This window comes from Protomyctophum parallelum (assembly GCF_964188405.1).
Source record: "Protomyctophum parallelum genome assembly, chromosome: 1".
In the NCBI taxonomy this organism is placed as follows: Eukaryota; Metazoa; Chordata; class Actinopteri; order Myctophiformes; family Myctophidae; genus Protomyctophum; species Protomyctophum parallelum.
In genome coordinates, this window is record NC_139697.1 from 25,021,373 (window position 1) to 25,040,150 (window position 18,778).

The 18,778-nt window shown below is 41.6% G+C and overlaps 2 protein-coding genes across 2 annotated transcripts; both read right to left on the reverse strand.

Annotated features, from left to right (window-relative positions):
- Window positions 1-1,107: 1,107 nt before the first annotated feature.
- Window positions 1,108-9,936, reverse strand: LOC310870239 (GA-binding protein subunit beta-1-like). Its single transcript, XM_083781339.1, has 8 exons — window positions 9,795-9,936; window positions 7,179-7,286; window positions 6,186-6,353; window positions 5,692-5,886; window positions 5,061-5,175; window positions 4,733-4,912; window positions 4,530-4,642; window positions 1,108-3,928 (listed from the first exon to the last, which is right to left on the reverse strand). The coding sequence occupies exons 2-8, from the start codon at window positions 7,284-7,286 to the stop codon at window positions 3,581-3,583; spliced, it is 1,227 nt and encodes a 408-aa protein (XP_083637465.1). The 5' UTR covers window positions 9,795-9,936; the 3' UTR covers window positions 1,108-3,580.
- Window positions 9,937-11,270: 1,334 nt separating this feature from the next.
- On the reverse strand, window positions 11,271-16,970 carry mllt11 (MLLT11 transcription factor 7 cofactor). The gene is made up of 3 exons (XM_083770373.1): window positions 16,821-16,970; window positions 14,474-14,674; window positions 11,271-13,385 (listed from the first exon to the last, which is right to left on the reverse strand). The coding sequence occupies exons 2-3, from the start codon at window positions 14,660-14,662 to the stop codon at window positions 13,296-13,298; spliced, it is 279 nt and encodes a 92-aa protein (XP_083626499.1). The 5' UTR covers window positions 14,663-14,674; window positions 16,821-16,970; the 3' UTR covers window positions 11,271-13,295.
- Between the last annotated feature and the right edge of the window lie 1,808 nt (window positions 16,971-18,778).

Consider the following 18,778-nt stretch of genomic DNA (forward strand, 5'->3'; position numbering starts at 1 on the left):
ATCGCACGACAATGTGTTGTGCACCAAAGGTCCACAGGTTCACGTGTTGCATCCACAAGTTGTGGGCTGGTAGATCAGCTATTTTTGCCATGACAGACACCACACCACAGTATGACAAAGAATAGATCAGGCTCAAGTCAGTTACTAAAAATACTAAACATACAGTAGACTAGTAGAGTAATAAACTAAACATGGGAGTAATAGAACTAAAAGATGGAGCCGGGATGTGAGCCTAATATAACTCCCTAAAACATTGCAACGTTTTGCACTATAGTACCAGGGTATTCTAGTCTCTAGTTGTATAATAAACCTATTTGTTTTAATACTCGTATTGCTTTATGGCACATGGCAGATAGTCCTTGCAGGTATTGGTGCAAATGTGAACTAAATCCAAGTATTACATCCAACCTGGGTCCAGTAAAGACTTATAGCTCCATCTACTGGGGAATGAGGAACACTGCAATGTAATCATTCATTTCACTAAGACCCCTTTTGGTTGGTTCCCAATGAGAACCGGTTCAGTTCTTTTTGGTTCTTAGTCCATGAGCCAGAGCTCCAAAATTGGAACTTTAATTGTGATTTGAGTGTGCAAAACCATAGGCCTACCTATATTAGATTGTCATCACCCTGAAACGTTGGTGATAAAGGGGTGGAAAAGGGGTCTAAGAGCTGATTCTAGTGGTAGTGTGTAGTTCATTATTTATGTAGTAATAGTAGTGTGTGGTTTATTAGTAGACTAATGGTTGTAGTACCAATCTCTACACATACATGTAGCTGCAATTCGGAACTGGCCTGTAAAGTCAAACCCTACCCCTGTCCGACAAGGGTATAAGATTTTAATCAACCAAGTCTGTAGTTGTACTGGTCTGCTCCCACTGACCAGTGACCAGTAGGACTGTGGTTGTACTGGTCAGTTCTCAGTAAAACAGTAGAAGACTGGTTGCACTGGTCAGTTCCCAGTACATCAGTAAAAGACTATGGTTGTATTGGTCAGCTCACATATGTCAATAGTACAAGACAATAACCATTATAAAAGTTGGTGTACAAATATTACTAAATAAATCCATATCTTGAGAAGTCCATTACAAAAGACAAGAGAGACATTAATTACCAAAAAACAAAACAAGAATTTATATTTCATATCAACACAGGCACCCAAGCCCCCTTCCCCAAGAAGCATTCAAGATACAATTAGAAAAATACAACTTTATATGTACATAAAAAGGTTTGCTTTGATGCCGAGTTTATAAAAAATAACAATCACTCAACTCACAGCTCCCTGATCCAACTGAAGGATGGATGGATGGATGTGAGGCCATGTGACCTGGTGATGTCATGTTGAACATTCGTCACTCCTGTAGAGTTGATCATGTTATGGCGTTTGCATACGCAACGTTCCAACAATGACTTCACAGGAGAGTTCCATGAAACATTAATATTAATAAACATATTAACTTAAGAACAAACTTTTGGCGTTGGCACTCCACAGACGGCGTTACTCGCTCAAAGCTGCAATCCGTAACTAAAATAAATTATTGATTTAGTTCATTAAGTATAATTTTTTGATAAATCTGTATGGTAGAATATGTTACCATGGCTGAGTTCTAGGCCTTGGAGAAGGGAATGGCTAAAGGTCTTTACAAGAAAGGTTTCTCATCGTTAGATTTCTGTGAGTAGGATTTTTCTTTTTCACAGAAACAAGTGTTTGCCAACGTATTTAATCTTTTCAACTGCCCCACTAACATGATACGTCACTAGGCCTGTAGAGGGAAACAAGGATTTTATGATAATTTTTGGAAGATGGGAACGTTGCTTTTAATTGATTTTCTTTTACTTGATTTAACCTTTTACTACACCTTACTTGTATTATGTATGTATAATCTTTAGGATATCTCTGCCATTGTTGACTTGGCATCCCATAATAAGGACGGCAGGGTTCAAGTGGTTAATACCATATAACCAAAAACTGTGTTGGTTCAATTTGGTCCACCAGCTTTTCTAACGAGACATTTAGGTAGTACACCTACTGGTTGACAAGTGAAATTGCATGAAGCTCAAGAACAATTTAAAGGAGAATTCCATGCTAGAAGGCTTTCTTACCTTCATTTGTAGTTGCTACCAAAGAGGTCCAGGTGTTATTTTGTGCAAAAGTGCATTTCCCCTACCATAAGCCCTCAATGGGGGTTGGGTTATTGTGCCAGTTCGCTTATTTCCATCGAAATAAGTAGTAAAGTGTGCCGCTTGGGATACTATTTACATTATGAAGAGAGGATATATACAAAAAGAAAAAGATTTTTGAGCAATAGAAATAAGCAAATTAGCACAACACCCCATAGCCTGGAACTATGGAATTATCCTTTAAAGTCAAAACAGGCTTTCTGTATTACATGCAGCTCAGCAGTAGACATGTTGGCGCTCACGCAGGGGATCAGATCAAATCCTGGTTATGGTATGGACAGTTTGGGATTGCAGCTTTAAGAAAGCTAAATGGGAAAACCGGAAGCAAAATGTATATACTGTATATATGAAAGCCACTAACGGCAGCAGAGGAAGAAGCCGTCAGGTTGTCCGTTTAAATCTGTTGAAAGTAAATTCAGTAAAGACAAACCCAACAGGAAGTGGTGGTGGTAAATGGTATGAAAATGGGAGGACGACCAATCCCTCATTTTCAGATTCACATTCCGCTTTGTTGTTTTCTCTTCCCAGAGTCTTTTCATCACCCTTTCACTTGTCCCGGCCGAGGCTCGTAGACGGGAACTCTGGTTTCGGTTTCGGTCGACCCAGGCGGGATGTTTATTCAGTCCAAACTGCCATTAGAGTAAAAAACAACCTCAACTCTTTAAAGCTCTACTCCTTTCTCCTTCATACAAAACCAACCTAATCCCTCTCTCCTTCAATCTGTTCATTCATTGTCATCTAGCCCACTGTTCCTCAATGTCAGGTCGGGGGGGGGGGGTCTACTACCGGGAGGACCTGTAAGATTCAAGTTGTACAATCAAATCAACAGTGTAGACTGGGGTCCCAGAGACATACAAATTCTATCAAATGGGGGTCTGTGGGCTAATGCATATCAAACTAGGGGGTGGTTGAAATGGAAAAAGGTTGAGACTCACTGGTCTTCCACCCCCCCCCCCCCCCCCCCCCCCCGCATTCCTACGTTCCTCTTCACATCCATCTCTGCATCTTTCTCTCTCTCTCTCTCTCTACCCATTCCTCTCTTTATCTTTCTTGGTTATGACATCTATGTATCGTTTCATCCTCCATTCTTCTCTCCTCTTTCCCACACTAGCTGTTGCCAGACCTGGGCAGACAGGCACGGACGTTTTACTCTGTCTGCCGGCGTCTCTTCCGGGTTTTTAGAGAGCTGGTGGATGGAAATGAAGCTCCACCCACGCGGCAGAATGCCACTGGGGCAAGCGTTTCCGGGAATCTGGCCATCGCAGCATTCAGCCGCGTGGGTGGAGCTTCTTTTCCATCCACCAGCTGTCTAAAACCCGGAAGAGACGCAGACAGTGGAAAACGGCCACGCCTGTCTGCCCAAGTCTGGAAACACTGACACTCTTCTCCCCACACAACACCGTTAGGAGCTGACGTCCGTGGTCTCTGTCTCCACTAGAGTCACTTGACCCTCCATTCCCTCCATGATGATCCCTCCTTCCTGTAAGACCACCATCTCTCCTTCCGTCTCCTCGACCATCTCCCCCACCACCTCCTCCTCCTCCTCCTCCCCGTCCTCTCCTCCCACCACCACCTCCTCCATCTCGCCGTTGGCGAGTGTGGCGGTTCCGTTGGTGTGAGTGGCGTTGGGGTGCGTTATGGCCTCCAGTTTGATGCGGTACTGCTCCGCCTCCTGCTCCTTCCTGAGGAACTGCTGACGATACTCCTGAGCCTTACGGTTGGCCTCCTGCAGCTGACGCTGGAGGGAGTCCTGAGAGGGGGAGAGGAGTGTTAACCCATTTAGACCTGAGATCAGATTCTACCAATGTCTTCTAAATCCTGACAGTTTTCTTGAAAAACCTCATGTGGTTAATTTCATGTCAAGGTCCCCCAGACCTTGTAATTGGCCGCCGACCCCACTCTCAAAATGTTATTCCAGGAACCTCCCAGAAGCAAAGATTAGAGTTAAAAACGGTTGCTCTGACAGAATATATTCAAACATTTGAGCCACATTTTCACGATTTTTCTAAAATAGCAGACCTACACTTGTAGATCTGCTATTTTTCAATAGCTTCAATAGCTAAAGTATAAGATTGGGTTCCCGCCCAGAATGGGTTGATTTTGTCAACTTGTCTTCATTGGCTGATTTATTTTGAATTTGATGCGTGTATGTCAAATTTCTTAATTTCCAGGACCAAGATTTGATTCATCAATAACCATTTGTAGTAGTTATAGTAATACTACATCCACTTTACTCCCTACTCCTTTTCAGTGCTTCCATTGCAGGCTGTCTCTGTGTTGTAACTTGTGAGTTCATCAACAGTCTGGCTCCAGGGAGACTATAATAATACATTCATTATGACACCACATACCGTGTTGTCTGAGTCATTGTGATTGGTCTCCAACTTCCTCTTCCTGGGTGGCGGAGGCTGAGGCTCATCCTCCACCACCTCCTCTGTCACCTGGTTGGTTGGAACTGCCAGCACTGAAAAATACAATAAACTTGATTATACCACTACTAATATACCACATATATTTTTCTTTTTTACAGTGCGCGCGTGTGTGTGTGTCATACTCTGTTGTCCGTGTTGCATGGTAACAAAGAACGGTTGTCCAACTCCCCCGGTGGTCTGCAGGTTTCCGTGCTGATCCGTTACGATGGTGATGACCCTCTGACCTTGCTCGTTGACCTGGATGTTGTGCTGGATGTTGTTGGAATCCAAAGAGTTGACTGCTATGGCATCCTCTGACTCACCTGTGTGTAGACACACAGTAAATATATACTGTACATACATGCACACAGTAAATGTATATACACACAGAGTACATACTGTATACACACTGTGTGTGTGTGTGTGTGTGTGTGTGTGTGTGTGTGTGTGTGTGTGTGTGTGTGTGTGTACCTGTCTTGTTTAGGAGGTCAGACAATTGTAGTTGATTACAGTTGATTCCCTGGATGATGAACTGAGGTTGAGAATGGTTGCCTATGTTCACGTTCACCTGATTCTGCATGCCCTCCTAGACACAAACATTTTGCAATGTCAACATGGCAAAAACATATACAGTAGACACAGGGCTTCTAAGCATTTAAAGTATGAGGTATAAAGTACAGCAGCCTTGTGTTCATACAACATAAAGATTGGGTATTGTAACTGACGTTATGTATCTTTCAGGACCGTTCACTGCCGGTTCTCAACCATTACTCTATGGCTCTGGTCTCAGCCACCGCGGCGTATTTTTTGACATTCCGTTTTTCTCCAAAGTTGAATGTTGCCACTACTGTTGGAGCAGCCATAAACTACACAGGTTCATCCCGATGTTCTGGGTATCTTTGTAAAGTTAGTGTTAGTAAAAGGCAGGTAAAAGAGTAACGTTTGAGCAGACTGACATCAGTCACTCTACCAGCACCTGCGGGTACAGTCAATGTTTGTTTATCTTTATGGTCTTGTGTACAACAGGTACATAAGAGCAAGGACTCATTTTGTTGTGTGGGGCTTACTGTTTGTCATTCTATTGTAGTGTTCTTGTTGTTACCTGAAGCATTAACATCAGTTCAGAATGTTGCGTGTCCATTGCGATATCAAACGGTGTCTTATCAAACTTGCTGAGAGCATGAACGTCGGCTCCGTGCTTCAACAGCATCTCTACAACTTTCTGGTGACCATGCTGAGCTGCCCAGTGGAGAGCGGTCATCTTCAACATGTCTTTAGCATTGATGTCAGCACCACTCTGCATGGACATAGACACACACAGAGAGACAGACATTTGACTACACAATAATAGACTGTTGGTTAGATCTCATATGAATACAATTAAATATATATATCAATTTAAAGAGAGAGAGAGAGAGAGAGAGATGAGGACCAAGGGATGGATCTCTTGGCTCAGTTGGCTGCCTTCAGCTCATTAATTAATGTAGGATTGTCATTTCATCCGATCCTCACGAGGTCGATATCACACTCGCACTCACACTCACACTCACACTCACACTCACACTCACACTCACACTCACACTCACACACACCTACCCTGACCAGCAGCTCTACGATGACGCTGTGTCCCGCTGAAGCAGCCATATGCAGAGGGGTCCGGTCTACCTTGGTCCGGGCGTCCCTGCTGACGCCTGCTCTTAGCAGTACATCAGCTGTAGAGTAATGACCATGCTGGGCCGCAAGATGGAGGGGAGAGGTTCCCAACTAGAGAGATGATAATTTCTATCAAATATTTCATACGAAAACAAGGGCATAAAGCTTCAACAAATAACATTAAATTAACGCACAAAACCTGATCGTACCCAGTCAGTGGTGACATAAATAATAATACTGTAATAAAAATAATAGTAATAACCAGTAAGACGCTGTGAGGGTGAGATGCGACCTTGTGTGCATGGCACCTGGGTGACGGCCGACTGGGTGAGCGCTGACAGTGTCTTGAGTGCCTTAATTTTCAGGCCGGTTGAGAACTCTGCCGGGCGCAGCTGCACTAATAATAACTTTGAGGTGGGCCTGTCTATAGTTTGAATGGACAGGTATCAGTGAAAAGGGAGACATCGAAGAGGAAGGACGGGTGGGGAAGGTCAACATATGGAATGTCAGAACAGGTCAGCTCCATATATGGAGATCTTAAGCCCTAACCACACCGAAGGGTCAAGACGGTTTTAGCGTTGTCCCTGCGGTGTGATATGTCTTGTTGCACGTTGACCCAAGTTTACCCTAGTGATTCAACGCATGGCATTCAATGGCCCAAACCACACCAATGGGTCAAGACGGTTTTAGCGTTAACTCCTTGCAACCGTTAGGAGTTGCATGGTGACCCTTTGGTGTGGTTAGGGCTTAAGGGTTTGAGGTCAGATTTAGAGTTGCTGGCCGGCTCCGTATATGCAGATCTAGGTGATGAGCCAGTCTTCTCCATGTCATCATATATGGAGTGTCGCGAGGCGTGATGTTCTGACAACCATGTATGGAGGCGTGTCCCGAGAGACGGACAGGTTTTGCAAGCTTTCATAGTCAAATATATCGTACCCAGTCAGTTGTAAATGGTGCTCCATTGGCCATGAGGTTTCGGACCTCATCGTCTTGTCCTCTACGAGCTGCTTCTAGAAGACGCTTCCCCAAATCCACCAACGACATCTAAGAAAAGACACATCACATGACCATGACTAACATAGTTTATACTGTCACAGCATATGTTTACATCAATATAACTAAGATGTTATACCAGTAATCTGGCTTGAATTGCATATTTAGTCCAGTCAAACCCCTGTCCGCATGGCGCATGTGCAGTACTGCTTCCGGAAGATTGCATTATAAGCTTTGTAAGCGCTACTTTTTTGGAAACAATACTGCAAAAAGGGTTTTCGCCACAATTTTTGGACGGCTCAACCCCTGTTCTACCGATGCAGGGATATCCTGCCACAGAACCTCTTCTCGGAGCTAAAAGCGTAGAGTGAGGTTCTAAACTGAGCTATATTTTGTACAACTAATTCATTTATACCTACATACGTCTCTTATCGAGGGGCTCCTATATACTTTTTTTTTTTTTTTTATCCCACGATTTTGTAACCCATTTTTCACCGCTGTGTCAATTATCTAATGTGATCCTGGGCGCTACGTCCCTGGTTGGATGTAGCGCATGGAAGGAACATGTTATTCAAACTAGTTCCTTTCCCCTCAATCAGGCTGGCCAGGGGGAGGCAGTTTAGAGACCAGGATTACTGCATGTTTTTTTGTGAGGGTACCTACCCTAGGGACACGGGGAGAACATGCAAACTCCACACAGAAAGGCCCTTTTGCCAACCCCGCCTAGGGTATGGGCACTGATGACGCGGAGGAGGAAACACACCGCCAGCGCCCACAGCATCCCAAGTCGGAATCGAACCCAGGACCTTCTAGCTGTGAAGTGACAGCACTACCAACCGTGCCCTATATACAGGTTCAATGTTTGTTTTAAAAACGCCATAGAGCACCGAAGTCCTGACGTAACTCGCTCATCCCTTCGATTCCCCTGGTTCGCGGAAGTAATTTCTCTATGGAGAATAACATGGGCTCATCTTAAAATCGTTGCATATAAGTGTTGTGGTCCAAACATAAACAAGCTGTCTCTGCGTTATTGTCTCTGTATCGTTTGCAACAGTCAGTCACTCATATATGATACAGTCTGTTTCTAGCGAAAATGTAACTAATTCAGTAGCAGTAACATTAGCGTTTTCTCTCAGTTAGTTGATTCTTCATATCCATATGTGAAACGGCCAGGGTGACATGTTTATTTTTCAAACACAGTTCTTATATGAGGCGATCTAAAATCCCCCTATGGGATTATAATGCAAATAAAAAGTACATGAACCTGTGAATTTGCGCCCTCTACCGATATTGACGTCAGACTTCGGTGCTCTATTGACAATGAAGGGAAAATTTACGTCATCTTGTCCCGGACCCTAACACTAAGTTTGTTTTACATCACCATTACATGACCTAATCATAGCATGAGTTATGAGTTAGACTTCAATATATTAGCGCCCATCACTTCACACGGGTGTGATTTGCAAAGTAACTGGTAAATAATAGTAGTGGAGTAAAAAGTACATTTGTCTCTGAGGTGTATTGGAGAAGTATCAGCAAAAGTAAATACTCGTAGCGTACATAAAAACTACATAAAAACTTGGAAATTTGTGTAAATGTCCAAAATTTAATTTCCACCACTGACAGCCCTCATTGAGGATCTTTGCTTTATATTACATTTATATTATTTATTGTTGTGATTGCGACACCAACAGACATATTTTCATGGAAGACGAGAAGCCATTTTACTACTGGCCTCGTCGAGGACAGACCCCGCCATGTGGCGCGTTCAACCTCTAATAATTATATCAAATTAAATAAAAACACACAAAATAAAATGTTCTGAAGTCAAACTTCTCCGAAGCATTTACAGGAATCAAACAGGAAACTGTTTGATATTAAGTTGTTGGGTTTTCCGGGGGAAGTCAGAACAAGAAATGTCCTATTTTACGCTACTACTTCCACATCCGGTTAACGAGGCTTTCTTGTCTTTCAATGTCTTCACACACCACGACAAATTGTCTTTGGTGGACGTATAGGTTTAATTAACATACATTTGTTTAATGTCGGGTGTTTTAATTTGACCATTTAACCCGTAAAAGCACACGTTATCCCGGAGCGAGAGACGTGGGCCGCAAGAGACGCGGGGCTTCTGGGGGTTTGTTGCACTTCTCTCTCTTGGGTTCGATGCTAATGCTAACGTGCTAACAAACAGCTAGAAGTCATTTTGTGGAACTTTGCTCGACCAAAATAACACGTTCCCCAGTGGAATTGGCTTGAACAAGCGTCAGGTCGACACTGTTTTCGGGTGAAAGTGCGTATTTTTTGTCGAATGCACGGGGTCGGCGCCACCACGCCGCCCCGTAGAGAATGCAGGCTCGTCGGGGTAAAAAGCCCCAGTGTCGCTCGCCAAAAGAACAGCTCTACAAGGAGACGGCGGGTTGCATCGCGACCCATCGTGAGCTTGTCAATCTGTTATTTTTGGCGAGAAACTACATCGCAACAACATACCAAACCGGCTAACTATCATGTTAGCATGCGGTTAGCTTCCAGCTAGACCCCCACACGGGAGTTTCTTACCTCCTCCGGCCGTTGTTCTCCAACCACGAGGCGGTGAGTCCACGTTCCCCTTTTTTAACGCGTCAAACCGTGGGTTTAATGAGGTGATAATGTTAAAAATGTCACGAATGTTTTCGTTTTGTTTATTATTTTCCAGGTACAAAGATGGCAGCCAGCAGTGCGACACCGGAGGTGGAAACCAAATCTGTTTTAACCTCCCCGTGGGCGGGCACAGCACAGCGCGAGGACACGACTACGGCGATGCGCTCGATCGTTCACTCAGCGGCTGACCTGGGACCAGTGAGACTGGCTGAGTGGCTGTCTGAAGTTGAACACATGCAGACTGACTTCAGATTAGATGCAGTTACCACTGCAGTTCAAGTAACTAAAAACAAAAGGCTGACCTGAGACCAGCCCGTATCTATTAATGATTGTATCATTCATGATCCTGACCACAACCTGAGGTCAGTTATGATTGTCTTTCTTCATGTTTGCTATAAGGATGAACACAAACAATTGACCAGAGATCATGATTTGTTATCATGAGTCATGACTGATACAATGATGTTGTTAAATGGCTCTATATTGGCTGTGTCATTCTCAAAGAAGGGTTCCACTGGGCATTCTCTAGTGGTCAAAGCTGTCTGGTCACTGTACGTTAAAAGGATGTGTAAGATCCTATACAATCTAGTGTTGCATTTAGGCAAAGCAGACTTTTTAAAGATATTTTGGGCGCTTTTTGCCTTTATTGATAATTACAGTAGTTTGCCAGGAAAGGGGGAGAGAGAGATGGGGAATGACACACGACAAAGGCCGTCGGGCTCGGGAGTCAAGCCCACGCACGGCACGCCGTCCGGCTGGCTTGGCAGCCCAGGTGCCCAGACGGTTGAGCTAACCGTCCGGGCCTATTCAGGACATTTTAGTTTACTCCATTTAAACTTTCATTGTAACATACAGTAGTAGTGATAACAATTGTACTTTTGGAAGGGCAAAGGGCATTACGTTGATCTTTTCAGGCCATTGGTTAAGACTTTTCAAATTGAGCTTACCACAGTTGAAGCTGGAAATAAAGATCATTTTTGAGTTGAATTGCTTGTGATTTATTTACTCAAATGTGCTTCATGTAATGTCTGCCTAATTCACTGATTCACGAGGTGAATTATATCCTGACAATGACCACCTAGGCAGACATCCCGCTTATTACATGGCTACTTCATACATACAGTAGATTAATAAATTGACCAAAACGAGGAATTTCCTTGCTTGCGGAAGTAGTAATGAAAGTATTCCGCTGGCTGCGTCTGCCCAGCTGCAGCACTGTCGGGAAAACAAAAAATCTATGTGCAAGCTCACAATGTGTATACACATTGAGTTTGTAGACTGGCTATTTTTAAACATTTAAAATGGTGAAATTTGAAAACATTGGCTGCAAAAATATATATATATTAGTTGGACTCTAAACATCACATACATTCACTTCAATAAACATGAGCCAAACCAAGTATTTAGGATTTAATTTTATTCCAGACAGGTCATGACATGAGTTGATAACCTATGCATGATTCATTCTCACCCACTGTGTGCAATATCACGCAATCACAGTTTAAAACGTTAACATACCTCCAGTGTCAACACTGAACAACATATCCAGTTCGTTTTGCTGCGTTTCTATTAAAGTTCAGGGTTAACATTATTCCCATCATGTCCTCTCCTAGCTATCCTGTAATGACAGCACAAAATGTAACAGTCAGAAATGCTGCACTTTATGGGAACCACACAAGCCAAAGTTGGATAGAAGTCGCCGCAATTAATCAGGCCTTTAACATTCAAAAATATCTCCAGACAAACTCAATTCATGAAAAACAGAAGTGACCAAAAGGGGAAATTGTCACACAGGTGAAATATACATGTTGTGATTTAAGCCATTGCAGTAGTTTTGAGGCCTGCTCATGATTAAATTAATACAGCATGTTAAATAAATAAATATACTCTTGGAATGTGCCTGAGGAAAGGTGGCTCAGTACACGTAAAACAAGGCAACTAAAGGAATGAGGGGGAAAACAAGGCAACTAAGGAATGAGGGGAAAAGAGGTTAATGGACAAGTGTATTTGTCGTTTAGCATACCGGTAGTTCTCTGATAATGTAAAGCTTCAAATCAAGGTTTAAATGCTCCCAACATGCAATAAATATCTTATCGCCAAACCACACATGTGCAAGACTGAAAAACTAGGAAGACAAAGAAAGTAAAGAATAAAAAGATTTGTCTCTCTTTGAGCTGTTCATAATGAACTTTAAATCCTGTCAATGGCGTTGAATAAATCACACATCTGACCATGACAAGATGGGTGAAAGCATTTGCTACAAAACTAACTTTCACCAAGGCAGTTTGGAGCTCAGAGACAGTGATTATACTGTCAAAGATAATTTATAACTCGTTTTTAACTCATCCAAGGGTTACCTAACCTTTACATACAAACCAACAAGTATATGTGAACATTATATTGTAAATGCTGGTACACAACTTCAGTGACCAGTTGCATTATAGTCACATCCTGTGCATCAGTCAATGTTGAAAGATGAGATTTGTTTGTAAAAAAAAAGAAGAAGAAAGTTAAACCTGGATGGTTGTATGCTCAACCAATCACATCCCTGTAGAGTGTTTGAATCTGAGCTTTGATTAAAATATTGAATGTTAGCTTCCATTAGTTATGATTAATTTATACTCGTCCAGTGTTGGCACATAAAATATCCAATCAACAAGCTGAAAATGTGTGCTATTTTAGGCAAGCAACACGGTAATACATACGCACGCGAAGCTTCAGTGCATGTTCGCTGGAGTTCAACATTGTTCACAACCGGACATAAACCAATAGGAAAGAAATGTATGGTTGACACCGCATTTCGCAGGTTTCTCTCAGTGAGACAACCACTTGAGTCTTAACCAATGCATGTCAAATGAACTACACAGCAGAAAACCGGAGCTGTACACAACATGCAAGACAACATGGCTGATTGGCACGTCTCCCCTTTAGACACATGTGTTACCCTAAAGGCTTTAGGCACACACTTGGATTGTGGCTGTAGTATAATTGATCTAGGTTAACTATCTAAAACAAATGGACCAATATGGGCAGGGAGGCATATACTAGTGTAGTGTAGTGTATGCCATACACTACTACTATTGTAATTGAAAAGTCCATTCAAAGGGGTAATTAACTATTTTCCAGAGACAATGTCAAACCTGTCCTGAAGTCTTTCAGTGTCACATATGTTACTTTTCCTTCATTATAAATAATTATACGTTTAATTCCGGTAGACCAAAAATGATATCTTTCACGATGTTTTATGGGGGCTTGGGTTCAGAACAGCTCCATTTGTAAACAATGCAACAAAGAAGTGCCTAAGTGCCAAGAATATTTTGGGAAACGGGTCATAACCACAGATCTAGCGCAGATCCTCAACAGAAGGCCGTTTGATCCAAACGAGGTCTCCAGCCAGAAAGGAGTGGTGATGGTTGAGTTCTACAGCAGAAGATCTTCCAGCAGAGACTCAATGTTGACAATGGGAGCCTTCCAATAGTTAAGGGACGAATACTCTGGTGACAGTTCAGCCTGAAGGGGAGACACATCAGAATATAGTTCATATATCTACACACACAACTCAGGAGGTTTGAAAATTAACCCATTTAATTTTGACGTCGAAATTAAAAAAATGTTTTCTTTACATGTTTCTGTATCAGTGGTGCTCAATATTTCAGGTCAAGGACCCCAAAAAAGATATGCAATTGGCCTCCGACCCCCATCTGAAAATATGTTGTTCCAGGAACCCCCCAGAAGCAAAGATTTGAGTTAAAAACGTTATATATATTCCAAATTTGCGCTACATTTTAACGGCTTTTCAAAAATAGCAGACCTACAAGAGTGCCATGCTATGAGCTTGTAGATCTATTTTTCAATAGCTAAAGCATAACATAATGCTTAAAACACCAAAAGGGGTTCCCACCCAAAATGGGTTAAGGTATGTTCATTATGGCAGCCTTCAATTCTCAAAGACACTAAATTAAACGGTAAGATTGGGGAATGACCCATGAAAAGATGCAATCACATCTTCTGAGTAGGCATGGTCAAAACTGGATTTGTTAGTCTGTGTACTGAAGTTACTGAACTTGTGTACTGAACTTGAGATACAGTGTACTTCATAAGTTACAGTGCAGCTTGCATTGTGCTTGATAGTGAGATGTTTCTCTGTCTGCATTGTACTGTCTTGATATGTGAGGCATCCTGTTAAGTGGCACCCATAAGGTCCGCCTGGTATGCCGACAGTAAGGCTAGCCTTGTACATCGTGAGGTCAACCTTGCGCATCATCATGCCACGTTCCTATGTCGTGCATCTTCATATCTTACCGTCTCGTTTCTATGATCCAGCACTATAAATATATTCCCTGTCTGTCTAATAAACTTTGTGAATCTATGGTGTGATACTGCCTCTGTCTCTCATCATTGGTTCTCCCGGGCCCGTCGCCGTACCAGCAGAAGTACTTCAACTGGATTATCACACACCACCCAGCCTACACACACTACCAGCCTGTTCAGAGCCAGACCGACCGAGGGTCCATAGAAATTACAACAAGCCCTAGGGGTCAAACATCGTATCTATCACCAAATAACAGTTAAATACCAACATCCTTTTGTCCGCTTACTTCTTCAACATGGAGGTTCCTGGTTTGAGATAAGAAGACCTGCGTCTTCTTATCCTTTCCCTGGCTGCCCTTCATGATTAACTTGCTGTCCTTCTTTCCCAAGTCCTCCAGTTCCGACAGGTCCAAGGCAGGAAGGGGCTGCCTCCAGTACAGGAAGGAATCATACTGGCTGTTGGACTTCTCCAGCATTTTGTTTTATGTCTGAAATGTAAATAAACAGGAATAAATGTAAAGGTCCTACATTTAGACATTTTTATTTTGGCCTACAAATAGCACTGGGGTGTGCTAATGTGGTCAATACTTGTCATCTTCCAAGGAGGAAGCAGAGCTCAGTAATTTCCATGACGACAATCAGCCTATTAGATTGTGAGATATCTTGTGTTTGTTTAAGTGGAAAAGTCCTAAGGGTGTTGCTAGAGGAAAAAGGCCATGGAGTCAACAATATCAGTTGAGTTCTGAGTCTGACTGTGGTTCTTGATTGATGGACCACAGTCTAACATTATATTTATAATTGGACAGTCAAGTCTTTTACCCTAATTGTTTCCAACTTCATCCATTTAGTATTACTATTCACACCTTTCTGGCAGATTGATTTACTTCAGAAATAAAATTTATATGGAATAGAATAGATCATTGCAATCAGTGTTGTTTTCGTCGACTAAAACTAATATGAAAAATGTTCGTCGACTACCTTTTTCCACTGACGAAAACTAAATGGAAACTAAATGAAAACTGAGCTATGGTGACTAAAACTAAGACTAAATATACTGACAATTTCGTCAATGAATAAAAACTAGACTAAAATGTTAGGAAGGGACTAGTGGACAACAGATCCAGTATAAGTCATTTTACACTTGGTTGCATGCTGAAAATAGCAGATCTACAAGCTCACAACGTGTCACAACGCAACGCGTTGTGAGCTTGTAGATCTGCTATTTTCAGCAAATGTAAAAAGAAAAATAACACTCATTACGACGGCATCAAGACCCGCCAAAATACATTTTAGTCGACTAAATCAACTGTAGATTTAGTCGACTAAAATCTTATGTCATTTAGTAGACTAAAACTAGACTAACACTAATACATTCCAGGTGACTAAAATGTGACTAAAACTAAGTGAAAACTATTCAAGAGACTATGACTAAAACTAAAATAGAAATTTGCTGCCAAAAACAACACTGATTGCAATGGGGCTGTTCTGAATGTTAGTGTCATTATCTTCATTTCATTGATTGATTTCTGGAGTAAAGGGGTATTTATAATTTGTATGTTTGTCTTGATTTTTATGTCAGGAGCATTGTAAGGATGTTGTAAACTTGTTTGTTCTTGGTATGGTGGCGAATAAAGTAATCAAAATATCACATTTTTCTACTTAACATTCTACATTTAAAACAGCTACCATGCATACCACATGACAGGCATTTATGCCGGTATGGTGTTCCACTGAAGTTGGTTACCTATAGAATTATGTGACTAGTTACAGCCAGTTAAAAAACAATCAATATTTTGTAGTTTTACATTTTCAATTTAGCTATGAAATCAGTGAAAAGTCGGACTATGGAATGCAATTTGTTTATTCCCATGGGAAAATGATTAAATAAAACGAGAATAATAGAAAAGGTAATATCTCTTTTGGTGGTCACCATTTATGGTGTTACACGGAGGTAAACGCCCAAACAGCAGAAAGGAGAGCAGAACATCACACCGACCGGGTCAGTCGTCTCACACGTAACCGTTGGTCAACGTGTTATTTTTATGACAGTCAACTGACCAGCAGTGGACAGGCTACTTATAGTAACTGGGTCATCTCTCTCCGCATCGCCTTATTCGCCTAGCTCATTTTTAGGCTAGGCTATTCCCACGTTATCTCTTCCAAGAAAAAAATAACCTATTTACAAACTATATCAAGAATATCAATGCATATAGGCTATAATAGCACGAGCGACATCCTCGTAGCCTACGATGGGAGTATTTAATTTAAAATGTGCCATGCATTTTTTTCCTTTTCACAATTATCTGTAGCTGACAGCTGTGTAGGTTATGCAAATTAACATTTGTAGTATTATTAAATGAGCGGTTGTATTGTAGGCTACAGCTACAGATAGAGGCGTTGGCCTTGTCTATTTCTAGGATGTCACAGTAGGGCAGGCAGTAGCCTACTTAATGAGAAATAAAACCTATTTAATTATTAAGTGTGCTGTGCAATGTGCACGTTTATTTTCCTTCATTGTGAGACAAGCAGGTGCGGGTCGCAGTGCATCTGCATCATGATTCATCATCCTGATTCCTGTCGACAATTAAAACAGTTGAAGCCCAAATAATAACTAGAGAATGAACCCAAACTCACCTTTTTTGTTTGTTGTTGAAACAGGAAATATTGTCTTTTCTTGTCTTGAATGAGATTATGAGAAACGAAGACAAACGACGTCTTTGTTTCAAGACAAGCAGCAGAGCGGTGACGATGCGAAAGATCTCTCTCGACTGTCTCTCTCTCTCTCTCTCTCTCTCTCTCTCTCTCGTTACACAATGATGACGTTATCATGACCGACCTCAGTAGCCTAGGCGGCCTACATTTCTTAACCTTTTATCAGGGAATGAAATATCTCTTTTCCAAATGGAAACATAATGGACACAGTTTGGTATTAATATATTATAGCGTATATATATATATATATATATTTTTTTTTTTGTATTAATAGCCTACTTATTTTACCCTTCAATATATCCTCAAAATATGAAGTCAGGTGTCTGAGAGCTGCTGCAGCTACAAGACATTTCATCCCCAACACTCTCCCACTCCTAAATAAACTAATTCAAACGACCATGAATGAAGTGAGCGCAGTGCACGCACACACGTGCACACACACTTACTTCTCACAGTAGTGAGCAGTGTAGACCTAGTAGGTTTTCAACTGTTTGGATGTCTTGACTTCAATCACATATTACACAATCTGATATGGATCATAATTTGATGAATTGGAAATAAGTAGGCTATAGTTTACAAACTTTACATATTGGGGTATACTCATATGTAAACAAGTCTTTTCTGGTTATATCCTCAAGTATAGCAGTTTTTGTATTGACCTGTACTTTCGTTTGAAATGTACCCATTCTACATAACATAGGCCTATATTGTAAAATATAAATTTCAATCAATCAAGGGCGGGAGTTTGTTGGCCCAGTAGTCCTGGAACATGACTGTCATGATTGGATAAGACGCTCGTGAAGTACGTATACGAGTGGGTGACAATATTATCACACGAAAAGATGAAATTACTATACCTCCATCCCATCCTGGAGGAAAATCTTTCCGGTGATAGAATGGCCACCAACGTAATCAAAAAGGTCAACCAAAGAACACGATCTACATATATGCATGCACCTCTTGGTACCACAGCACCTCAAAGGCCCTTAAAACAAGGCTCCAGACTTTCCAAAACAAACTGGTCAGGTTACTACTTGGCTAGTTGGCTCCCCGAACCCACCTCACCCCTGCCCATTTTGACAGGCTGGAATGGCTTAGGGTTGACAATGATGACAGAGTACAGCATCTTGCAATGGGTCTGGTCCTTAGGTCTGGTCCACAAGCAAACAAGGGACTAAATTAATTTCGCTCCTATGCCACCAAAATGTGGAACACCCTACCAACAGCCATTAAGACATGCAAATCCCTTGATTCTTTCAAAACCGCTCTCAAAGGGCACCTATGGATGGCTGCAATTCGAAACTGCAGCCCCCGTAAAGTTTGAGCCCCTCCCTTTCCACTTACTGTAGGCCTATGTTTTTTTTGAGGGGCGCTATTATATACAGGTTTAATGTTTTTTTTAAGACATTAAATGCCATTAACAATAAAGATAATTTAATGTTTGTTTTGCATCGCCGATACATCACCTAATCATAGCAACATGATTAGACTTTAATATATTAGCGCCCCTCACTTCACACGGGTGTGATTTTTTAAATATATATATTTATGTTGTCGTCCACAGTAACAGTTTTTGTATTGAGTTGTGCTTTCTTTGAATTCTGCATACTGTTAATAAATACTTCAATCAATCAATCAATTAATTAATCAATCAATCAGCGTCATGAGAAACATGGCTATTGGCCCAGTAATATAAGGTGAACTGATCCTGACCACTCAGGATACAACTGCTGTAGCTTCCTCCAGGGACTGCTGACTTCCTTCCAAAAACTTACTCTCAGAGACGCTTCTTGTTTGTATTTAATCATAAACAAAGACCCAATTTCCTGGAGAAGAAAAACTAATCTGCCACATTCTAGAAACAGCAAATATAAAAACAC